This window comes from Cydia fagiglandana, chromosome 7, assembly GCF_963556715.1.
Source record: "Cydia fagiglandana chromosome 7, ilCydFagi1.1, whole genome shotgun sequence".
Classification (NCBI taxonomy): domain Eukaryota; kingdom Metazoa; phylum Arthropoda; class Insecta; order Lepidoptera; family Tortricidae; genus Cydia; species Cydia fagiglandana.
The window spans coordinates 20,484,554-20,510,050 of NC_085938.1; the positions used below are offsets into that span (position 1 = coordinate 20,484,554).

General features: G+C 38.2%; 2 protein-coding genes across 3 annotated transcripts; one reads left to right on the forward strand and one right to left on the reverse strand.

Moving 5' to 3' along the window:
- Positions 1 to 775: 775 nt before the first annotated feature.
- On the reverse strand, positions 776 to 4,660 carry LOC134666124 (ribosome biogenesis protein BRX1 homolog). 2 transcript variants are annotated; one of them, XM_063523277.1, is made up of 5 exons: positions 4,447 to 4,660; positions 4,097 to 4,373; positions 3,076 to 3,359; positions 1,556 to 1,793; positions 776 to 969 (listed from the first exon to the last, which is right to left on the reverse strand). In XM_063523277.1, exons 1-5 carry the CDS (start codon positions 4,567 to 4,569, stop codon positions 788 to 790), a joined length of 1,104 nt encoding a protein of 367 aa, XP_063379347.1. In that variant the 5' UTR covers positions 4,570 to 4,660; the 3' UTR covers positions 776 to 787. The 2 variants fall into 2 exon arrangements, with proteins under 2 accessions (XP_063379347.1, XP_063379348.1); XM_063523278.1 differs by having other exon boundaries at positions 776 to 954; positions 1,544 to 1,793.
- Positions 4,661 to 4,897: 237 nt separating this feature from the next.
- LOC134666136 (D-2-hydroxyglutarate dehydrogenase, mitochondrial) lies at positions 4,898 to 23,752 on the forward strand. The gene is made up of 10 exons (XM_063523291.1): positions 4,898 to 5,107; positions 6,989 to 7,136; positions 7,504 to 7,701; positions 16,546 to 16,739; positions 16,917 to 17,085; positions 17,639 to 17,768; positions 19,569 to 19,725; positions 21,091 to 21,256; positions 22,800 to 22,900; positions 23,115 to 23,752. The coding sequence occupies exons 1-10, from the start codon at positions 5,000 to 5,002 to the stop codon at positions 23,268 to 23,270; spliced, it is 1,527 nt and encodes a 508-aa protein (XP_063379361.1). The 5' UTR covers positions 4,898 to 4,999; the 3' UTR covers positions 23,271 to 23,752.
- Positions 23,753 to 25,497: the final 1,745 nt, after the last annotated feature.

The window sequence follows — 25,497 nt, forward strand, 5'->3', positions numbered from 1 at the left end:
TATTTTTTCCTCCTGATCAAATTTTGTTAAACTGCATTTTGTTTAAGGTTTTTGAAAAATATTTTTCACCCATTTCTTTAGGTTAAATTAGTTCATTCTACGTAGATCTGGCTCAAAAATAATATAAACTCATGACTGACAACCGTCCATGTTTAAGAGTCATACAGTCGGTCTAAGCTAACTATGCACCAACTTTAACAAAGTCAAATAGTGTCACATCGGCGCGTCATCGGGAACCTTGTCGCATTGCACGAAAGTTGATATTTGGCTGTAACCCTTAAGGCTTAATAATGACATTGTTACACTTTGTCATTGCAAATGACAGGCAGAGTTAGCTTGGTCCGACTCTAATAATCGAGATCTCATCTATTTAATTTGAGTAATTTAGCGTTTTGGACATTTGTATTATTATTAAGAATCTATAATCATGTTGTGAACCGCATTTTCTTCCAACCGTACCTGTTTATTGTAGCTTCTCACATCGAAATAAAACTAATTTTGTGTGGAAATACTTTTTTTTATTTGACAATAACCTATTTCATAAAATACAAAATCGCCTATTGTCCGCGGCGCGTCACCGAGAAGCTTTTCGGAATGCACGAAGGGTTGATATTGGGCGCGCGCGTCAATTGACGTCTTCGGCGGTCAAGGGATCAAGGCTCCCTCACAGGCGCGTTTTGCAGGCGATGCGTTAGCGGGGCGCCATGTAAAAAAATATAAAACGGACACGCCGCGCTCACGCCCCGCCCGGAATACGCGCCTGTGTGACGGAGCCTTTAGCAGGTATTTATTTTTTAGTAGGCTTCTTCTTTTTGAACTGTTTCCTCTTCTTGATCTGGTCGGAGATGAGCTTGCTCTTGGCTTTGAGTTGTTTCCGTCTGATGGCCATGTCCGGTTTGCTCTTAGATTTCTTGACGGCAGGTCTAACCTGAACCTCTTCCTCACTGTCCATCTCTTCCTTTATTTCGTCTGTGAAATAAATATAGATAGCTTATGAAAACAGCCTTAAATATAATTACAATTGGTTGGGTGTGTACCTTAAATTTCACTTTAAAATAATTTTTTGATGGGTACAGTCAGCATCAATAGTAACGGATGAAACAACGCTCCAAAAGTATCTGCCACCCTGGTTTGCCTTGGAATTATTTTCTAAATAGAGATACAATCGCTACAGTTTGTGTTCTAAAGTATATTTCTTGTGATGTATCTCTATTTAGAAAATAATTCCAGGTCAATCCAGGGTGGCAGATACTTTTGGAGCGCTGTTTCATCCGTTACTATTGATGCTGACTGTACCAGAAACATAAAATGGCAAAATTAAAATATAACACCAATGCCAGGGAATGTGGTATTGTACGCAGGTTGTCAACCTTTTTTAATTACTAACCTCCGGAATCTGGTCATACAGCAACCTAAATTCTGGGCAATAGACGGTGCCGACGTAGTTTTGGGCAATAATATTGGCATTTGACATTTATTAAGAGTCCCTTGAACCCACCGCCAACTTCCCTCAGACCTTCATAGACATTCACTGGTTAATAACAATAATTCTTACCTTTTACAACCACTTCTTCAGCTTTCTCCACAGCATCACCCTTGAAGAAATCGGCATCTTCAATATCTGGATACCCTGTCTCAGGCTTCGTGGCCTCATACACCGCTTTCTTCTCAATCCGTCTCTCGTACTTATCACCAGCTTTCTTGGAGAAAGCTTGCCGCAGTTTAGCGGGGCTCACATACTTCGGGTTTTCCCAGATGGTCACTCCACCGAATGAACCGGAGAATATTTTTACCTGCAATAATATTGTGAGTATGAAACTTTGAAAGAAGACAGTTATTTGATACCACAATATAGTAGGTACATGAAGAAAAAGAAGACAAAACATAAGACACTAGGATCCCCATTAAGCATAATGCAGAATCCTATAATTTATTATTATTATTATATTATTATTTGGAGCCTTACGTGTCCCACTGCTGGGCAAAGGCCTCCCCCCAATTTCTCCAGAGATCTCTTTCCTCTCCTGTGTCTGGCCACTCCTTTAAAAAGGAGTCTAGTTCATCCCGCCATCGCCGGCGGGGTCTGCCAACTCCCCGATTTGAGTTTTCGGGCTCCCACTCTGTAGCAATTTTGCCCCACAACTCATTCGGCATTCGGCAGACGTGACCAGCCCAGTCCCATTTTAGCTTGGCCGCCTTCCGAGCTACATCGACGATTTGTGTTTTGGAGCGCAGCGTGGTGTTTCGGACTCGATCCACCAATTTGACACCTAATATGCTACGCTCCATAGCTCGTTGGCAAACCCCGAGTTTGGACTTCTGAGCTTTAGTCAAAGACCAAGTCTGTGCACCATAGGTTAGAACTGGAAGTATGCACATGTCCATGAGCTTCCGTTTTAGTGACATCGGAAGATTACCTTTCATCAGGTGTTTCATGGACCAATAGCTCCTCCAGGCGTTTTCAATCCGTCTTTCGACCTCTTTTTCCTGACGCGCCTGGAAGGAGACTAATTGGCCCAAATAAATGTACTCATGGACATATGCAACTTGTTCTCCATTTATTTCTATCCTACGTGGTGTGCTGTTCGTCATAAGCTTGGTCTTTGACATATTCATCTTCAGTCCAATCTCGAGGCTTGCGGTGCTTAGCTCTACAAGCATTTGTTGTAGCTCGGAAGCAGTTGAGGAGATAAATCTCTTACAATTTTAACTGCCTTATAGCATGGGAAAACTAGTAGCGAAAAGCAACAACGAACTGCGGATTGTTGGCAGACTGTTCATAACTTGACATACATCACCACTGTGACCATACTGTACTGTACCTGTTCATAACCACTGTGATTGTACATTTATAATATTTAAGTAAGTATTTAAGCGTATTATGATTGTTTTAATTTTTGGATATTTTTCAATGAAATAAATTTTATCTTATTTTATCCATTGATAGTGAGGCATACAAAAGTATAAGACATACTGATATAAAAATGTAGGAATCATCCTTATTCTATTTTTCTTTCGTATTTAGTTTATTTTCAAAATTACATCTGTTGTCTGAACACTTATGGTTTTACTTACAGGGTTCAACACAAATCTAGGTCCAATTTCTGCCAAAGCACCATCTTCCGATAAAATCTGGTAATTTCTGAACCAAATTCTGTTGTCAAGCACCATGAAGGTATACACATGATCAAAGAACGGTTGACTTTTAGGATGGTGGTTGGGCACCCCGAAGATCTGGATTAGTAGTTCCTTTAGCAAGGCGTAGTGAGGGTCCTTGGTGAATTGAGGATCGAAGGAAAGAAGCGGTCTGGATCCTCTAAGACAATTTCCTGTCATTTTGAGCTCACCCATTGTGTAAACTGTAAAAGAAATCATGCATATAGTACTGATTTGCTTGTGTATCAAGATCTCTGTAAAATGACAAGCCATGATCTAGGTATACTGTTGAATTTTTTTGACATTCAATTAATGAGTTTTACACTTAAATATATTAGACAAGGACCTTCTTAGGCACATACAAAGGATATGGTGGAAATATTCACTGTCAATGGGTAAGTCTTGGCAGCTCAGTTGGTGTTGGTAGAGTGGCAGGATGGTATCCCAGAGTGGAGAGTGACAAAAGCCATTGCTTAGATATATTTTAATAAATCCACAGATTAGACTAATTTGCTAGTGTCATTTTTTATTTTTACATAAATAAAAGAATTAACAAAATAATTAAACTAAAAATTAAAATTAAAACTAAACTCTAACAACTATATACACATATTTACAGATAAAAAATGGGAGCTAGCTCGGCGCCGGACGGTAGGGTGCCCAGAAGGCTGGTGGCATTGCCGCGCTGAATGGCAATGCCAATTCGTTGGGCAAGGAAGTACCCAGCCCTCTGGTCACCCGTAGCATCATTAAGACGCTTTGGCAGCTCCCTAAATATTTGGTGTGCCCCGGGTCCCCAAGGCCCGAGGGTTTCCACCCCAAACGGCTCAAACATGCAACCAGAATCAATGGCTGCATATTTACGCCGTTTGAGGTGCTCGGCCGTTGCTTGAAATCAAGTTACAGTTGGATATGTGTCAATGTATGAAGATATACTCACTGTTTTCTACTAAAAACTTAACACTCGGTCCATTAGGAATGTTAGCCATCCACAAATACAGATCCCTCATCTTTCTGCCTTCAAACAGGATGCATTTATTGCAGTTCTTCATCTCACTGATCTCGTTCACCACGTACAGGTTCTTGCTCCTTTCCATTTTGGACTCAGTCTTGTGGTGGGGCATCAGTTTCTTAATGTCCTCCATGAGATAACGGTGCCGGTGGTTGATACCACGAGCCGCGAATACCAATACTCTCTGCCTGTTGATCCATTTTACCTAATAACCAACAAATATATCGTTATATTTATCTAAACACGACAAAATAATAAAATAAAAGTAGTATTTGTACCTGTTTAGGAGTAGGATCATCCGACATTCGCACTGGAGGTAACACAACAGTTTCTACTTCCATTTTTGTCGGATGAGCTTTTATTTCTTTCTTTTTAGAACTTTTTGCTTTTACTTTAACCATTTTTACGATATATTTGTAGTCACTTTTATAGAAATTGCAGTTTTTTTCTGTTTCTTTAGGTTAGAGCCACACAAAACACGAATTCTCGTTTACACACACGTGTGAAATGACATCTGTCAACTGTCGCAGTTTAAGCCACTTTTAAAAACATTGTGATGCAAATGAACGAAAGAGCATTTAAATGATTTATTTTATTTGGAAAAATCATCTATTTATTCAACTGTTAAAATCGCGGTTGCTTTGAATTTAACAAATAATAGAAAGTAATAATTAAAATAATTAATATTAAACTTTCAAGTTCAATGGCAGCACGTGCCACAAGTTTGGAAGTAGAAGTGACATTTCATTATCACATAAACGTAGATAAGGTTGTTTAATAACTATATTTATGTTAGTGCAAGATTAATACTGCCTCAAGACAGTTGCAAATATGATAAAATCCGCGATAGTGCTCGTCAGAACACTCGGGACTAGTAAACCAAGTTTAATTTTATCTCAAACTCGCTGCGCATCTCAAGCTCTGCCACAGTTATCAGCGGTAATAATAACATCTGTATTTGACAGCTATATCTATGCATGCAAAATTGAACCATAATGTTTAGAGCAGAAGATTGATTTTTTTCTTATGTTAACAATGAAACTTGTTTTGATAAAAATATCTATCTTGAATATTTCTGTGATCATGAATTTCTATAATAGAATACCACCTACAGGTTTTATCCATTATCACAGAAAGAGTGATAGTATTATAGGCCAAGAAATAAGAAGTTATAGAGGGAAATGCTAGGAACACAATTTTTGACTCCATAACTTTGTTTGGACTAGTTAGGAGGTGAACATATCAAAAGTCCCCGGCCGTAGCCCCGGTGCTGGGGGGGAGAGGGGGAAAGAAGGTCTCATTTTTCGGTTTTTCACTAATATCTTGGAAACTATGCGTCTTAGCGACATGACTACTGAGACAAATCAAAAGCTGATAAAAATTGTTACAAGTTTTATTCAGTCAAGTTTTTCAATATCTTGAATAGTTTTTGAGATATCCGCTCTTGAAAGTTTATTTAGGGCTTTCAATTTTATCTTGATATCTACATTAGTGAAGCTGCTAGGCCGTGTTTGGTATCATTTTCGTATAAATCGGGGATGCTGAATTCATTTTTGGTATCACATTGACACCATTCCTAAGAAAAAACATATAAACTTTAAACAAATACCTTTTTTTTTTAATTCCTCTTCACGCTTAAACCGCTCAACCGATTTAATTGTAATTTGGTATACAGATATTTCGAGTCCCAAGACAGGACATAAGATACTTTTTATCTCAATAATCATCCTTTAAAGTTGTGAAATGAAGTATGGGGGGAATTCAACTTCATCGACGAAACTGAATTCCTGAGGTTCATACTGCTTAAGGTAAGGTTTGAAGTCATGTTTGGTATCATTTTCATCTAAATCACAGATGTATACCATCCTAAATTTCACCTAAACCGGTTCAGCGGTTACTGACTCCCCATACAAACTTCCACCCCACTTTTTACATCCTCAAAAGATGCTTTTGGTTATAAAAACTATCCTATGTCCTGTGTCGAGACTGAAACTATTTCTGTACCAAATTTCAACGAAATTGGTTCAGCGGTTTAAGCGTGAAGAGGGATTTTAAAGAATATATATATTTTTAATTTTGGTTTAACTTCGGAATAGTGCCAATGTGATACCATAAATTAATTCAGCACCCCCGATTTATACGAAAATGATGCCAAACATGGCCTAACAGCATCACTGATGTAGATATCAAGATAACATTAAAATCCCTAAATAAACTTTCAAGAGCGTCTATCTCAAAAACTATTCAAGATATCGAAAAACTGGACTGGATAAAACTTGTAACTAATTTTATGAGCTTTCGGTTTGTCTTAGTAGTCATGTCGCTAAGATGCAAAGTTTCCAAGATATCAATGAAAAACCGAAAAATTCGACCTTCTTACCCCCCTCTACCCCGCAGCACCGGGGCTACAGCCGGGGACTTTTGATATGTTCACCTCCTAACTAGTCTAAACAAAGTTACGGAGTCAAAAATTATGTTCCTAGCATTTCCCTCTACAACGTTTTTTGAGCATTCATTTCCTGACCTATTATGCCATTTCAGAGCTCGGATAGGGTGAGCTATTTGCCTTATATATGACATAAGACATGTCAAATTATAAGGCAAATAGCTCACCCTATCCGAGCTCTGGCCATTATAGACTAGCGGTGCCATATGCTACCATATTTTGTATGGAAAAATGATAAGTTTAAAAAGCTTTAATCACCTAAAATTATTTCAAGAACAATATACTTATTAGAAAATTTTCCAATTCTGATGCCTAAAAAAACTCAGGTTATAATGGGTTAGCATTCTAATTAACAACACACTGATTCTCAACAGACAAAATACAATGTTAAGAGGAAAGAATTTGGAGTGGTCCAATCGGAAGATGTTAATTATTTTAAATCTATCTTGAGTGAAGAGCAAGTGCTCACAGAAGAGAGTGATGTTCTGCCATTCAATATAGACTGGATTAAGAACTGCAGAGGTAATTAATGTAAAACTATAAAATATATATTATTTTAACCCCTAGTTCAGCATTTCTCAAACTATGGGACACATACTAATATTGGTGGATTGCGAGTGAAATTTGAGTGGGCCCTTGAACATATAAGACAACATGCCAACTGATCGGGTTAACAGCCGGTACTAATAATATTTCATGCTCCCTATTTAAGACAGCCAAGAAATGGGTCCCGAATTTGGGACCTTTGTTAGGTGTGTTGGATCCAAGTTAATTTTGGGAACCACTGCCTTAGTTGCATTAAGAATTAATAATATGAAAACCTGGTTCCTTTATACCACTTCTCCCCCGCTGCTTTTAATGAATGTGAACAATTGTGTCATATTTTCAGGTCAATCCAAGGTGGTTCTAAAGCCAAAGTCAACACAGCAGGTATCGCAGATATTGGCATACTGCAATGAGAGGAGACTGGCGGTGTGCCCACAGGGCGGCAATACTGGGCTTGTCGGAGGCTCTGTACCGGTGTTCGATGAGATAGTCGTTAGTCTCGGGTCGATGAACAAAATTATAAGCTTGGATGAGACATCAGGTAAATTATTACATTATTTTGTTAATATTTGTGTGCCCAAGGTGTATTACAATGGACACTGCGACGCTAACATAACATCTTTATATATAAACGCGAGCGGCTCTGACGGTAAAACCGAATGAAATTATGCTCAATCGAAAGAGCTTGAAAAAATATCACTTTTGAATCGAGAACATGTATCCGCAAAATTCGTATTGTCGAGTATTTTGCATTTAAAAGTGAAAAAATTTCGACAAAGAATGCAAATGTTCAATTTGTTGGTTGTCATTTGACAGCGTTTGTTGCGTTTAGAAACTGCAAACATGCTTACAAGTTAGGTTGGTCGTTTTTTAGAGCACCGTACAAAACTTTGTTCACGGTGCTCTTATGGGATCACTTCGGTCTTGCAAATCGGTTAAATGCGTTTTTCTCAAAGACCGTTTGATGTAGGTACCTGAAATTTGGAATAGTTATGGCAAGTACCATCACTAACACTGTGAATAAGTCGAAACTGCTTATTTCTGATTTTAGGGGGAAATTTAGGGGTTAAGAGGGGTAGGCTGAATTTTATTTTCAATTGTAAGAATCGTGTGAGGTACCATTAGAAAGCTTGCAAAAAATTGAGTCGATGGACTGATTTTGACTTCATTTTAGAATGCAATAGTTTCGATAAAAAATGCATTTAAAGTTGCAAGTTTTCATACAAAAATTTTCACCTCTGTCCTGGCGATTTTCGGGAAAACTATAGCTAACAGGCAGCTGACCAGTCAATATCCAACTAAAACGACTATGGAGACGGCGGGAAAATTATCAGGTTAACTCTAACTTTATTAGTTTTTAAACTGCAGCCTGATCTTTGGTTGCTTAGGGCTAGCTAACTGATGCTTACACTGGTCATTCATATTAAGAAGTAGTTTTAGTTAGAAAGATCCTTACTTAAAACTTTGACATTGAAATTTATGACTTATGTCTTTGATACAAAGTTTAATTCTACTTACTTACTTTTGTGAGATATTTCATTTTTTTCCTGAATAGCCTACTATAAGTATGAGAGAGTAAAAGATCTGCAAAATGCAACCTTATTATAAAGCAAATAAGTTTAAATTTCGAACGGGCTTTCCAACCAATGGACTATCGCAGTGTGCTCAGTAAGAATCATATTTTATTATTGGAGTTTATCAGTTTAAATTTAAATTAAGAATTCCGTTCTTCACTGTCGTTGTGTTTTTTTTTCACATTAGGGCACATAGAGTTAGTAAAGCGAATAGAGATAATAAAGTCATTCAATATTTATTAACAGCTATGGCGTCATCTACCTATAGATTTTACTGAGAGTATCTAATTCGTCGAAACAATACCTATTCCTTTTCATTAAGTACCATTACATTTATGTATTAATTGTATAACGGAAAGAGAGACCTAAGCCCTCCTACGTGTACACGCTCAACGAAGCTGGCCAACTGTATTGTCACACGTGCAATAGAGTGTTTAAGACCAAGTTCGGCCTGGCCAGTCACATAAGGGCTCACGCTAGACAGCGTCCATGATGTTTATCTGGGGTCGCCGTCATCGAAAACGATGAGGAGGACTATATATAATTGTATAAAGTATGTATATTTTTGAACCGATCGGTGAGAGCAGCGACTAGATACTGTTCTGTGACAAAAAAAAAATTAAAATTCACAATTCACAGTTTTTGGAAACAAAGGTAAAGTTGACGAAATATAAAGTAAGCCGATCTTGATCAAACTTGTTTGAGTGACAAAAATGTCAGTTAAGATTTGGTACTCATGAATTCCAGTTCTACTAAAATATTTTTGCTTTTAAAAACTGATGTACAATAAGTCCAAAATTGTCCGGTAAGTTAGGTTTATATTCAAATACGCAATTCTTTGTAGCAACTCCGCCAAGTGGACGGAAACAGGTACTGGACGGCAACCTGACGCAGTTACCCTACTTGTACTAAAACTTAGACATTTATTATTAGGTACTTATTTCTGTGACTTATATGAAACATGAGCAAATTGATTAATACTTTACGTTAATTATATTTTGAGTCAGAAACAAGCCTAACGTCAAAAACCGAGAAATGCCGAATCACAGACTTAATTGTAATATTATTCCTTTTTGAGTCGTGCCTGCCCAGTCTACAAGTTTAAAATAAGTACAACAATTGCGACTATATCAAAGATTATGAGGTTGTATGTATACCCAGTATTTTTGACGGATTTAGTTATTCATGCTCGAAGTTGCCTGTCAACTCTGACGTATATTAAATTGTCAACTATTTTGGTGTTTGAAAAAATCAATAATTGGCAAAGTACCGTGGCAGAAAAAGCCATTCTCACAAAAAAAGAATCAATAATAATGAAAATGTTCAGACAAGTGGAAGAATATCATACTTCAATATGTTATGGATGCTAGTAAGATGTAAAAACAACAGTTTAGCGGAATGTCAGTTTACGAAATGGTTTGTACAAATTACAGAGAAATTCATAATAATTTGTTTCTACTAGAAATGTGCCTTCACCAAACGTTTTAGATAAACGGTATTAGGCCTATATTATATAAACGTTCTTGATTTCGGTTGGCCGAAATGGGACTTACGATTTTTCCTCTTTTCACCTCCAAGATGAGGTTGATTGTTAGTGTTCGAAAGCTGTAATTTGGTATGGATATACAATCAACCCGACAAGGTGGTAAATAAAATCTTTAATCTCTAAAAAATATATCTAAGGTAGAAGCTTTGTAACTTCTACGTTACCTATACTAGCCCAGAGGACTTTAATAAAAGTCCAAACTCCAAGGTCCCAGAGCTCCCAGACATTACCTTCTTATTTCCTAGTCAATAAAATGTACTTATGGGATAAATTAGTATTAGTATCCAAACTTAAAACCACCTAGGGATGTGTCGTACGGTGCTCTGAACACCGTAGTCTTGACTTCGTGCTTGGCCAATTATTTTTAATAAAAAGCAAGACGACTATTACTGTTTATTTGATGACTTTCCGGTATGTATAATGGTTATTATTTGCATTAAGTTTCGTTTCATATGGATATGTATACCGGTAGAATTATTACATAATTTTTTTTTAAACCAGAACGTGCGATAGTCTGTTACGGCTTTTAAGACGATTGCAACACTGCCTAGACGTCAACACCATTCGGCTTTGGGGTGTTTTGAATTATTAATTTATTCGAAAATACGTGATAAAAACCTGTTAAATAGTGTATTGTGTGTGTTAACAATAAATAATTGGCCAAGCACGAAGTCAAGACTACGGTGTTCAGAGCACCGTACGACACATCCCTAGGTGGTTTTAAGTTTGGATACTAATACTAATTTATCCCATAAGTACATTTTATTGACTAGGAAATAAGAAGGTAATGTCTGGGAGCTCTGGGACCTTGGAGTTTGGACTTTTATTAAAGTCCTCTGGGCTAGTATAGGTAACGTAGAAGTTACAAAGCTTCTACCTTAGATATATTTTTTAGAGATTAAAGATTTTATTTACCACCTTGTCGGGTTGATTGTATATCCATACCAAATTACAGCTTTCGAACACTAACAATCAACCTCATCTTGGAGGTGAAAAGAGGAAAAATCGTAAGTCCCATTTCGGCCAACCGAAATCAAGAACGTTTATATAATATAGGCCTAATACCGTTTATCTAAAACGTTTGGTGAAGGCACATTTCTAGTAGAAACAAATTATTATGAATTTCTCTGTAATTTGTACAAACCATTTCGTAAACTGACATTCCGCTAAACTGTTGTTTTTACATCTTACTAGCATCCATAACATATTGAAGTATGATATTCTTCCACTTGTCTGAACATTTTCATTATTATTGATTCTTTTTTTGTGAGAATGGCTTTTTCTGCCACGGTACTTTGCCAATTATTGATTTTTTCAAACACCAAAATAGTTGACAATTTAATATACGTCAGAGTTGACAGGCAACTTCGAGCATGAATAACTAAATCCGTCAAAAATACTGGGTATACATACAACCTCATAATCTTTGATATAGTCGCAATTGTTGTACTTATTTTAAACTTGTAGACTGGGCAGGCACGACTCAAAAAGGAATAATATTACAATTAAGTCTGTGATTCGGCATTTCTCGGTTTTTGACGTTAGGCTTGTTTCTGACTCAAAATATAATTAACGTAAAGTATTAATCAATTTGCTCATGTTTCATATAAGTCACAGAAATAAGTACCTAATAATAAATGTCTAAGTTTTAGTACAAGTAGGGTAACTGCGTCAGGTTGCCGTCCAGTACCTGTTTCCGTCCACTTGGCGGAGTTGCTACAAAGAATTGCGTATTTGAATATAAACCTAACTTACCGGACAATTTTGGACTTATTGTACATCAGTTTTTAAAAGCAAAAATATTTTAGTAGAACTGGAATTCATGAGTACCAAATCTTAACTGACATTTTTGTCACTCAAACAAGTTTGATCAAGATCGGCTTACTTTATATTTCGTCAACTTTACCTTTGTTTCCAAAAACTGTGAATTGTGAATTTTAATTTTTTTTTTGTCACAGAACAGTATCTAGTCGCTGCTCTCACCGATCGGTTCAAAAATATACATACTTTATACAATTATATATAGTCCTCCTCATCGTTTTCGATGACGGCGACCCCAGATAAACATCATGGACGCTGTCTAGCGTGAGCCCTTATGTGACTGGCCAGGCCGAACTTGGTCTTAAACACTCTATTGCACGTGTGACAATACAGTTGGCCAGCTTCGTTGAGCGTGTACACGTAGGAGGGCTTAGGTCTCTCTTTCCGTTATACAATTAATACATAAATGTAATGGTACTTAATGAAAAGGAATAGGTATTGTTTCGACGAATTAGATACTCTCAGTAAAATCTATAGGTAGATGACGCCATAGCTGTTAATAAATATTGAATGACTTTATTATCTCTATTCGCTTTACTAACTCTATGTGCCCTAATGTGAAAAAAAAACACAACGACAGTGAAGAACGGAATTCTTAATTTAAATTTAAACTGATAAACTCCAATAATAAAATATGATTCTTACTGAGCACACTGCGATAGTCCATTGGTTGGAAAGCCCGTTCGAAATTTAAACTTATTTGCTTTATAATAAGGTTGCATTTTGCAGATCTTTTACTCTCTCATACTTATAGTAGGCTATTCAGGAAAAAAATGAAATATCTCACAAAAGTAAGTAAGTAGAATTAAACTTTGTATCAAAGACATAAGTCATAAATTTCAATGTCAAAGTTTTAAGTAAGGATCTTTCTAACTAAAACTACTTCTTAATATGAATGACCAGTGTAAGCATCAGTTAGCTAGCCCTAAGCAACCAAAGATCAGGCTGCAGTTTAAAAACTAATAAAGTTAGAGTTAACCTGATAATTTTCCCGCCGTCTCCATAGTCGTTTTAGTTGGATATTGACTGGTCAGCTGCCTGTTAGCTATAGTTTTCCCGAAAATCGCCAGGACAGAGGTGAAAATTTTTGTATGAAAACTTGCAACTTTAAATGCATTTTTTATCGAAACTATTGCATTCTAAAATGAAGTCAAAATCAGTCCATCGACTCAATTTTTTGCAAGCTTTCTAATGGTACCTCACACGATTCTTACAATTGAAAATAAAATTCAGCCTACCCCTCTTAACCCCTAAATTTCCCCCTAAAATCAGAAATAAGCAGTTTCGACTTATTCACAGTGTTAGTGATGGTACTTGCCATAACTATTCCAAATTTCAGGTACCTACATCAAACGGTCTTTGAGAAAAACGCATTTAACCGATTTGCAAGACCGAAGTGATCCCATAAGAGCACCGTGAACAAAGTTTTGTACGGTGCTCTAAAAATAGTCACCGAACATAGTGCAAAGTGCAAACGCCATCGTAACGTAACGATATTTGAACTTCAAAGCGTTCCATGGGAGTATTGTGTTTAGTATAAACATCGGTCTCTCAGGTAAAACTTTTCAGGTAAAACTACTTTTGACCAACATGCTCAGTCAAAAGCAGTTTTGCCTGTTTTTGTCGGTTAAAAGTTCTTTTGACCAGTTCACACTTTTGACTGCAAAAGGTTGGGCTGGACATATGGCAAGGGAAGGTAAAGATAAGTGGGATAGAGAGGTAGCGGAATGGTATCCTAGAGATGGAGAAAGGAGAGAAGGAAACCAATAATGAGGTGGTCGGATGACATAAAGAAGCATGCGGAGCCGAATTGGATAGGGACGGCAAGGGATAGAGAGCTGGGGGAGGCCTATGCCAAGAAAGCAGACTGAAATAATTATTAAAAAGCAATGACATAAAAATTATTTAATAAAGTTACTAAGGAAAAAATATTGAAAAACTAATTGATATAAATGAAATGTGAATTTATTTAAATGTAATATGTACTGAAATTTATTTTTTTGGGCAATAAAGGCTATTCTATCCTATTCTATTCTAATTTGACAGGTGACAACAAAAAAAACATTAATTCCTGCTAAAATTTCAGAGTCATAGTTAAGCGTAGTACCAAAACTAGGTTGATTTTTAGGGTTCTGTAGCCAAAGGGTAAAAACGGGACCCCTATTACTAGGACTCCAATATATTATTAGAACAAAACAAATTATTTTCAGAAAATATTTAATTTAGGCTCCATAAGCCTTCAGTAAGTAGTGCATAAGTATACTTGGAAAAATCCGACCTATGCCGCCGTGGATGGCCCGGTGGCAGAATGGCACAGGCACCTGCGGCAATAGCAGAGGACGCTGCTTTGATTCCAGCCTGGGGCACTGGAGGCCTTGGTCACTTTTTAGGGTTCCATACCCAAAGGGTAAAAACGGGACCCTATTAAATACTAAGACTGCTGTCCGTCTGTCTGTCACCAGGCTGTATCTCAAGATCTCATGAACCGTGATAACTAGATTAACTAGACAGTTTACATTTTCACAAATGATGTATTTCTATTGCCGCTATAACAACAAATACTAAAAACAAATTAAAGAAATATTTAAGCGGGGCCAATGAAATGAGTAAATTTTTATTAATATGTTTTAATATGACATGTTGGTGGCAAACAAGATACAAGGCTGTTAATGCCGATGGTAAGTGGGAGTTTAGACTAGACCTCTGCTTCTCCAAGGGACTCACATTGCTGACCGAGTAAATTTTTATTAATATGTTTTAATATGACATGTTGGTGGCAAACAAGCATACAAGGCTGTTAATGCCGATGGTAAGTGGGAGTTTAGACTAGACCTCTGCTTCTCCAAGGGACTCACATTGCTGATCGAGTAAATTTTTATTAAAATGTTTTAATATGACATGTTGGTGGCAAACAAGCATACAAGGCTGTTAATGCTGATGATAAGTGGGAGTTTAGACTAGACCTCTGCTTCTCCAAGGGACTCACATTGTTGACCGAGTAAATTTTTATTAATATGTTTTAATATGACATATTGGTGGCAAACAAGCATATAAGGCTGTTAATGCCGATGGTAAGTGGGAGTTTAGACTAGACCTCTGCTTCTCCAAGGGACTCACATTGCTGACCGGTTACAAATCTATTACACTCATACTAGGGTACCGTACCTGATTAGGGTATCGTACCATACTAGGGTACCGTACCTGAAGGGTAAGTAAAAACGGGAACCTATTAGCGATTCCGACTCGCACTTGGCCGGTTTTTCTTAGTAGGTATATGACATTTGTTTCAGTTTTACTTCATTGTCCGTCTGTCTGTCTGTCTGTCTGTCATCAGGCTGTATCTCATGAACCGTGATAGGCAGTTGAAATTTTCACAGATGATGTATTTCTGTTGCCGCTATAACAACAAATACTAAAAAGTATGGAACCCTTCGTGCGCGAGTCCAAATCGCACTTGACCGGTTTGATATTTCAGGCTCCGTCACACAGGCGCGTTTCGCGTGCGGCGCGTGAGCGGGGCGCGCCGCTTTTTCATATAAAACGCTCAGGCCCGGCTCTGAAAACGCGCCGGTGTGACGGAACCTTTATTTCAGTTTACTCTACTGTCCGTCTGTCACCAGGCTGTATCTCATGAACCGTGATAGCTAGACAGTTGAAATTTTCACACATGATGTATTTCTGTTGCCGCTATAACAACAAATACTTAAAAGTGTTCCGTTCTTGATGGGTGAGTCCGACTCGCACTTATCCAGTTTTTTTTTTAACGAATTTAATATTAACGGATAGGCATTAATATTAAAGAATGAAATAGTAGTCATAATTTCCATACTTTCACTTTAGTGCCATGAAGGGTAGGTACAAAAGGGTTCCCTCTTTTGAGATTGGAAAGTGGGCTAGGTTATAAATGCGGCCTTCACAGAACCGATCTGCGACCAGAAAAGTGGGTCAGGTTAGAACTGTGATCCTTATAGAACCAAACTGCAACCAGAAGTGGGTTAGGTTAGGTTAGAACTGCGACCCTTACAGAACCGAACTGCTACCAGAAAAGCAGATGAGATTTTTTTAATTACATATTTGTTTTTAGATATATCGGAATAGTAAATTTTTCGAGTTAATGTTACGGATTTAAAGTTTTCTGAGATGAGATAGGTTTGTAACCGCCTTGATGAAGGTTTGAAGTCTAAAAGTAAATAATTACTTAATTCATAATGAGTATTACCTATTACTATTATTTATTTTCGAAGCCGGGTTTTCATCTAGTAAATACATAAATATATGTTAATGTAGTGTTTCATTTGATAGCAAAGTTTGTTTAACCTTTATGCCTTTTAACGTTACAACACTTATTGTTCCATTTTGGGATTATTCGCTTCCTCGGTATCAATATTAGCGAGAGGAATTAACAAACAACTTTGACCCATTGTAAAACAACTATATATTTTAGGTGCCCTTGTTTGCGAGGCGGGCTGCATACTCGAAACCTTAGATAACTATGTCCGAGACCGCAACCTCATCATGCCGCTCGACCTTGGAGCGAAGGGCTCCTGTCATATTGGAGGCAACGTTAGCACTAACGCTGGAGGCCTAAGGTTGCTACGCTACGGCAACCTGCATGGTTCAGTGATGGGGCTTGAAGCAGTGAGTAGAAAGTGGAGAATCATTATAGTATTTATTAAGTCCCAATACACTTTTTTTTTTAATTTATTAATTGTACGCTATAACTATTAGATCTCATTAGGAAGTGACATCGTCACTGTATGACAAAACCCCTTATAAAAAAAAAGATTAAAATAAATTGTACACTATTGTTTTTAGGTAAAAGCAGACGGTACCATAGTGGATTGCCTCCGAACTCTCAAGAAGGACAACACCGGGTACCATTTGAAGCACCTTTTCATCGGTTCAGAGGGAACTCTAGGACTGGTCACTAAAGTCGCCGTGCATTGCCCTGTGCTACCTAAAGCACAGACCCTTGGCTTCTTTGGTAAGTATAGTTACCACATGCTGGTTACTTAGGTTACCAAGAATCGTCAACAAGGCGGCTATTGGCTAAAGGGAATGCTAGGACTGGTCACTAAAGTTGCCGTGCATTGCCCTGTACTATCTAAAGCACAGAACCTTGGCTTCTTTGGTAAGTATAGTTACCACCTTTTGATTACTTAGGTCATCAATAATAGTCAACACCGCGGCTATTGCCTAAAGGGAATGCTAGGACTGGTCACTAAAGTTGCCGTGCATTGCCATGTACTACCTAAAGCACAGAACCTTGGCTTCTTTGGTAAGTATAGTTACCACCTTTTGATTACTTAGGTCATCAATAATAGTCAACAATGCGGCTATTGCCTAAAGGGAATGCTAGGACTGGTCACTAAAGTTGCCGTGCATTGCCCTGCTACCTAATGCACAGACCCTTGACATCACAAAATAAAATGCAACTCTGTTCTAATTTGATATGATTTAAATTTCATCAAACTGATTTAGTACTATAGATAGGACCTTGGGCCTTACGAGGATAAAGTATCTGGTTTATGTTTCAGGCGTGAAGGATTTCGAGAGCGTGTTGAGTTTGTACCGCAGCGCTAAGGCGTCTCTCGGGGAGATCCTGTCGGCCTTCGAAATGGCCGACAACTACTCCATCCAGAGTACCAGCAAGAATCTCAATTTGCCGTAAGTGTACCTAACACTTCCCTAGCAGTAATAATAGTTTTAACCTAGCTGCCCACCATACGAGAAAAGGGCGTCCGCTAGCTAGCGCGTTTGCAGGGAGTGGGTTAACGAAATAGTACATTTCGATGCTAGTGCGGAAGGTATGTCATTACTTCACGAGTACCGAGATATCTTGCCACGAGCCGCAGGCGAGTGGCAAGACTCGGGACGAGTGAAGAATGACATTTCCGCACGTGTATCGAACGACGTTTTTTAATACAGTTGCGAAAAAATAAGAAAAACATTGTTAATCGTACACTAAACAAAAGTGGTAACAGTGACAGCTCGGTTAGACGTCGTCTTTGAGTATATTATATCTATGGGCGTTTGGCAGCTATTCCGTTCCATTCAGTCAACTTATTAAGAACGGAATTTTCAATATTGAATATTAAAAAATAAACGTGTTATAATGATGAAGAGGTAAGTAATTAAATATGAAATATGTAATATTTTTCGTATTCTTACATTAACGGTAGGTTTTTATGCTGATTACGACGTTTAAAGGAAACTAATATTAACACTCATCAATAAGTAGTCGTGAATTGGAACAAGTATAAATTTAAAAAAATTGGAAAAGTAAAAAGCACTAGTTCGAGATAACCAACTTTCCGCACGCTAAACAGCTACGTAAAGTAGCACTTTTTGAGCAACTGTATTAAAAAATATTTTAACGAGAAATCACTGGATGAAAAAATGAAAATGAAAAATTATATATTTAGGTAAAGGTTTCGTTTTAACAATACAGTTAATGGAGTCTCCTAGTAAGTATAATTATACCTGTGACAGGAGACCCCGCTCTTCCCAGCTAACATTTTTGTTCTAACAATTTATTCGTTATACATTTAAAATTTGATTTAGTTTAGTGTAATCTAATCTAAAAACTACCTTACACTAACTTAAGCTAAAATATACATTTTTATTATTATTAAGTGTGTGCGTGTGTGTGTGCGTGTGTGTGTGTGTGTGTGTGTGCGTGTGCGTGTGTGTGTGTGTGTGTGTGTGTGTGTGTGTGTGTGTGTGTGAGTATGATTCTACTATTAATACATCTATACTGCAAAAGATATGTGATTTACCACTATGTATGTCACTGATTTCTTTTCATCTTGTCTGTATCAAATCTCTTAGATCTGTGAATGTTTTGAATCTACTTCAAAGTATGACGATTCATTGTGTAATGCATTATGTAATGTACAAGTGATGATAAGAGTTAAACAAATACCTAACGTGCTTATCATATAATATTTGTTTATTTTAAGACAGTTACACTGTTTTCTTATACTTATGTATTTTTAATTATTTTTCGTATCTAAATGGTGAAGACTGCGCAGGCCGGGGTTCAGACAGGCCCAAAAGGAGATGGCGGGACGACTTGGATGAATTCTACCTCAAATGGTAGGAAAATGCCGATGATAGGGTCGAGTGGAGAAAACGAGGGGAGGCCTTTGCCCAGCAGTGGGACACCAAAATAGAAAAAGCTAAATATAAAATTATTAATGTGGCTTTCCATGACGGAATTTCTAATAAAAAAGCTCTTATTGCACATGAAGCATACGGACCCTTCTCTGATGGAAAGCCACAATTATGCGCGTGCGATAGAGATAGGAAATGACGGGTCAATGTACGAAATTCTTCTTCCTTAGCGTCCTTACTTAAAAAATATATATGTACTGTACCTCTTTTGTCGAAAGTGCTTAATTTTAAGCCTACTCGAATAAATGATTTTTGAAGTTTGAAATTGGAAAATGATTGATTGTGGAACAGGAACCCGATAGCGGATTTCCCGTTCTACGTGCTAGTGGAGACGCACGGGAGCGACGAAACTCACGACAGCGAGAAACTGAATCGGTTCCTCGAGCGAGAGATGGGCAGTGGGCTGATCTTAGATGGCACCGTCGCCTCGGAACCCGCTAAGATCCAGGTAAATTAGATATAGATGGCGGTAGCTACATTTTAGATGTCACTGCCGCTTTCGGAACCCGCTAAGATACCGACAAGGTACTTTAGATCTAGACTAGACACGCACGGTAGCGATGAAACTGACGACGGCGAAAAACTCAACCGGTTCCTCGAGCGAGAGATGGGCAGTGGGCTGATCTTAGATGGCACCGTCGCGTCGGAACCCGCTAAGATCCAGGTAAATTAGATATAGATGGCGGTCGCTACATTTTAGATGTCACTGCCGCTTTCGGAACCCGCTAAGATACAGAAAAGGTATATTAGATCTAGACTAGACACGCACGGCGGCGATGAAACTCACGACAGCGAGATGCTCAACCGGTTCCTCGAGCGAGAGATGGGCAGTGGGCTGTTCTTAGATGTCACCGTCGCGTCAGAACCCGCTAAGATCCAGGTAAAAATAATTTTACATTTTTTTCCTATATCCTCATAATGTTTGTCTTGCCCCAAGCAAAATAAAAGAACTATGTTAGTCTTACCCCACCTAACGCAAATTTTACGCAAAAAAACAAACACAAATCACACTAATCGACCTAGACACACAGTAAGCTCGACAAGACTTGGGTTGTGGACGATATATATACCTAACAATAGCTGTAATAAGTACTGAAACACAGAAAATATCCATAACGCAGGAACAATTATAAATATAATAATGCGTTCAAATACAGCTAATTATGGACACCATAGAGATAAACTGTTTTCTTACTTACAGCATATTTCTTATCTGTGTGAATGTTATTATTGCATAATCATAACGTTGTTATCTATTAAAACGAGACGTTTTTACAAAATAAGTAGGTAACTAATGAGTCAAAAATAAAATTGCGCATTTTTAGAAGCTAGATATGTTTAGCTTTTTAGGATTCCCTACCCAAAGGGTAAAAACGGGACCCTATTACTAAGGCCAGGACAGGTATCTCATGAACCGTGATAGCTAGGCAGTTGACATTTTCACAGATAATATGTACCTATACTGTTGCCGCTAAAACATCAGAATGTAATAAATATTCAAGTGGGGTTCCCATACAACAAACGTGATATTTTTGGCGTTTTTTGCGTAACTGTACGGAACGCTTCGTGCCCGAGTCCGACTCGCACGTGGCCAGTTTTTGTGTATAATTTGTTACAAATGTTTAAAGTGCGTTTTAGACCAATCGAACGAATGTCAAAAAATTAGGATTAGAATCTAGAGATTCTAGAAAAATCCTCAAGATTGCTAATTAAATTTCAGACAACCGTATTATTGTCTAAAAAAACGGTACGATTTTTCAAAAACTGATTTTTAAACTTACGGCACCTTAAAGTACATTCTTATATTCCATAGACGATCTGGAACCTTCGCGAAAGCATAGCCGGCTCCGGCCTCCTAGAAGGCTATGTGTACAAATACGACGTGTCCATCCCCGTTGCCAACTACTACGATCTAGTGCCGAAGCTACGCGAGCGAATGAAGAGCGTTACCACCAAGGTCTACGGATATGGCCACATTGGTAAGTTGGCCACTTATACAAGATTGATGTGTGACCCTGTTGTCAATTACGATCTAGTGCTGAAGCTACGCGAGCGAATGAAGAGCGTTACCACCAAGGTCTACGGATATGGCCACATTGGTAAGTTGGCCACTTATACAAGATTGACGTGTGACCCTGTTGTCAGTTACGATCTAGTGCCGAAGCTATGCGACCGAGTGAAGAGCGTTACCACCAAGGTCTACGGATATGGCCACATTGGTAAGTTGGCCACTTATAGAAGCTTGATGTGTGAGCCCGTCGCCAACTACTACGATCTAGTGCCGAAGCTACGCGAGCGAATGAAGACCGTTACATGTCTAAGTATATGGCCACTTATACAAGCTTCACTTGTGACCATGTTATCAGCTTAGATCTAAAGCCCAAATTACGCGAGCGTATGAAGAGCGTTACCACTAAGGTCTACGGATATGGCCACATTGGTAAGATCTCCATTTATACAAGCTTGACTTGTGACCCTGTTGTCAGCTAAGATCTAGAGCCTAAACTTAGCGAGCGAGTGAAGGGTGTTACCACTAAGGTCTACGGATATGGCCACATTGGTAAGATCTCCATTTATACAAGCTTGACTTGTGACCCTGTTGTCAGCTAAGATCTAGAGCCTAAACTTAGCGAGCGAGTGAAGGGTGTTACCACCAAGGTCTACGGATATGGCCACATTGGTAAGATGGCCACTTATACAAGCTTGATGTCTGACCCGCTGTGTCAAGGAGCCGGCCGTGGAACCGCCAAAACTTGACACCCTTCGGCCACAACTCCTTGTTAAAGGTGTCTATACGTTCATTCGGAACGCTCACCATAAAACGATTAAAATTAGCATTGTGTCGACATTCCAACTTCGCGACCCTCGACCACAGACAAAACATCCTCCAGACTGAGCATAGTTGCGCTACCCCCTCTGCCACGCATACGGTAATTTTACTCCATGTTCGAGTCGAAAGTGTATTTGTGTGACGTCCGTGTCTTTGAACGGACCAATCACGGCACGATTTCGCTCACCTCGTCCCGCGCACCCTTGCATTTTTGGCATCATCGGTTGCATGAAATAATTGCTCTAAACTCGGTCTAGAGGATTTCTAGTCTATGCTCTGGACCAACGGTCGGCAAGCTTTTAGCAGCCAAGGGTCACATAGTAGTTAACGAAGTTGACGCGGGCCGCACTTTGTTAATATTTAATGACTTTATCAGACATTGTCGTTTGTCAATATTACATACAAAATAGCCAGAGAGGCTCGCGGGCCGCAAGTGAGGCGTTCGCGGGCCGCATGCGACCCGCGGGCCGCCTGTTGCCGACCGCTGCTCTGGACGAATCAGGACTTGTACAGTCGCCATCAGATATATCGGAGCGGCCAAGGTGTTCACAATATCTGAACATGCACTCTAGCGTCCTGACATTAGAGGCGTTTTCAGATATTTTTGAGCGTCTTGACTGCTCCGATATATCTGATGGCGACTGTAGTGTAAATGGGACACATAAAATATTTATAAATGTGAATATTTCCAGGTGACGGCAACATACACATCAATATAACGGTGCCCGAGTACAGCAAGCAGGCCACGGACCTTTTGGAGCCCTATATCTTCGAAGAGGTCGCTAAGCTCAAGGTTAGATTTTCATCTAGACCTTTAAAATACACTATTAACATCTTGAAGAAATAAAGTCCATATTCAGGAAGAAATATGCGTGATAAACACACATATAAATGCCCTGACCGGGATTCGAAGCCGGGACCTCCTGCTTCATAGGCAGGGTCACTACCGACTAGGCTAGGAGGCCGTTAAATACTAGGTAACCTGTTCAAATCGTTTGTTATTTCAGGGTTCCATAAGCGCGGAGCACGGTATAGGGTTCCGTAAGCCTCAGTTCGTGCACTACAGCAAGGACCCGGCCGCCTTGGACCTCATGAGGGACCTCAAGCGGCTGATGGACCCCAACGGCATCCTTAACCCGTACAAGGTCTTACCGGACCCTTAGAGTGTGAATTATGAAATACCTAGCGTTGGTGGCCTAAGTGTTTACATCTTTTAATATTAAATGTTAACTGAGCCCTGAAATTGGTCAAAACTGTAAACTGGTTTTTATAACCGAAATATGAATATTATTTGTTGTGCTTTAATTTTCTAATATTCCATTTAAATTTGAAAATATTCCGAACAAAAATGATTTAACTGGGGTCAATAAAATCAGGTTGATATGTTTACACTTTTGGCCATCTCTATTGAATATGTATATTGAATATATTGATATGTATAATATGTATATAGTCTGGGGCTGATTTAATTAAGGTCATGACCTGATTCCTCTGTAAGCCAAATAGGCCATATGATAGTTCTGAAATCAATAGGTAATTTCTTATGTAAGTACACGAATTGAGTGATCAAAAACCATATTTTTATGTTATTAATGTTTTATACGTGTTACATTGTTGTATATTATTAAATAATTATATTTTTGTACTTATTTAAAACCTTTTTCATTAATTCCGCTCGGTTGTCGTATCTATAACATGCTTCATAGTCTAGGATACAGTAAGTATATACAGCGATTTCGGGGTTGGTGTCATAGTAAAAGTTGCTCAGTGTGACCTACACATTTACGGTTTTGAGTAAGTAAATGTTTTTCGTTAATTTACATACTGTATACTAATTATAACATGCTCCAATAGTCATGTGGTGACAAGCTATTGAAATGAAAAGATTCGCTATTTGGAAACACGGCATTCGGCACGCCTCTACGTAGGCTGGCTGTAACGGTCGGGCCTCACACAGGCGAAAAATCAATAAAAGTCGGACAAAACCAAAAAACTTCTAAGTAGCCCCAACAGGCAAAAACCAATCTTAGCGGGTAGTCCAATAAACAGTGCACGCTACTCGCATAATCATTTTCATGTTAGAGTCATCTACGCGACACGTTCTCATTCCAAAGTTCGACTTGTTCAAAGGCGAATATTTTAGTGCTCTGCGAAGTGTTACTTATGTGCTTACTTATTTATCGTTTGCTTTCAGAAAGTTGTGATTTAATGATGGATACCCTTCCAGGAGGTAATAACCTAATTACTAATAGTTACTTTTGATAGCTATGCTTGCTTGTTTATTATAAAAAAAAATAAGTGTAATGTCTTGTATTTTTTGCACATTGTTCAACTTCACCAAGGAGAAAAGTACAACTTCCTGATAGATCCGGTTTTGATATTATCAATTTTAGAAACTACAGAACTTGGGTTTTAACATACAACCATTATTTTATGCGACCTTACGCGACATTTTAACAAAATTTTCATTTTAATCGATGACTAGTTTAATCAAAAATGTGACTAAGCGACATTTTTTTTTAGGCAAATGGCTATGGAAGACACTTTCAAGAGACTTTTAGTGTCTTCCGATCCTTATATAACAGGACTAAGAAAATTGGGTGGTAAAAAGTCGCTTCCCAAGAAGCTTCGCTTTTAGAAGAAGATATTATGATCAAAATTTAATAAAATGTCATAATATAATTGTAATTTTGTTTTTATTAGTTGGCAAACCTGCATTAATACGATTTCTATAATAATCCTGAATGTTTAGGTTTTGTCCGACTTTTATTGATTTTTCGCCTGTGTGGGCCTGTAGCGATGTTCCAATCACTTAAGAGGGCGTCGAGGAGGGTAAATTTTCAGATTCTGTCAAATTACCCCATTTCACACACAAACGCAGCTCACACACACTACCTCAATTTACTGGGACAGGTCAGTGACCCCTAATGTTTTTTTAAAGGTGCTGTTTCGAGTTTAGTGTTAACTACGGACCTTCTTTCAGGAATTTAAACTGTCAAAGCTTTCCTTTGTGAGAAGACAGAGAAAAATCACTTTTTATATATAGCTTTCCTTGTTTGTTCATGTCATGTCATAGGTATGTGACGTATTAGGTAATTAATTACAGTAAAGGGCCAAAAAGAATGCACATCGAGCTTTAGAAAGAGGCAATCGGCTAATTTCGACTTCGTATAGCGATATCTGTGTCGCACACACCATGACGTTTGTTTTGTCAGTCATGGTTCAAATGCGAGAGAGTGCAGTCGCCTATCTAAGTCAATATATATATAGAGCTGCTAAAACCCCTATAAAATTAAATTTGTACTATGGCATCTATAGGGAAAAAAGGTAAGCCGTTACTCTACGCGTTAGTCACGCGAAATTATCCACAATGTTTATAAATATTTTTTA

Coding starts and splice junctions, on each gene's coding strand:
- LOC134666124 (XM_063523277.1), bottom strand. CDS start 4,569: ATGGTTAAAGTAAAAGCAAAAAGTTCTAAAAAGAAAGAAATAAAAGCT. Junction 1,794..3,075: donor CTAGATTTGTGTTGAACCCT/GTAAGTAAAACC, acceptor ATATTATTGCAG/GTAAAAATATTCTCCGGTTC. Junction 970..1,555: donor TGAAGAAGTGGTTGTAAAAG/GTAAGAATTATT, acceptor TTTATTTCACAG/ACGAAATAAAGGAAGAGATG.
- LOC134666136 (XM_063523291.1), top strand. CDS start 5,000: ATGATAAAATCCGCGATAGTGCTCGTCAGAACACTCGGGACTAGTAAA. Junction 7,702..16,545: donor AAGCTTGGATGAGACATCAG/GTAAATTATTAC, acceptor TATATATTTTAG/GTGCCCTTGTTTGCGAGGCG. Junction 17,769..19,568: donor AGCAAGAATCTCAATTTGCC/GTAAGTGTACCT, acceptor ATTGTGGAACAG/GAACCCGATAGCGGATTTCC.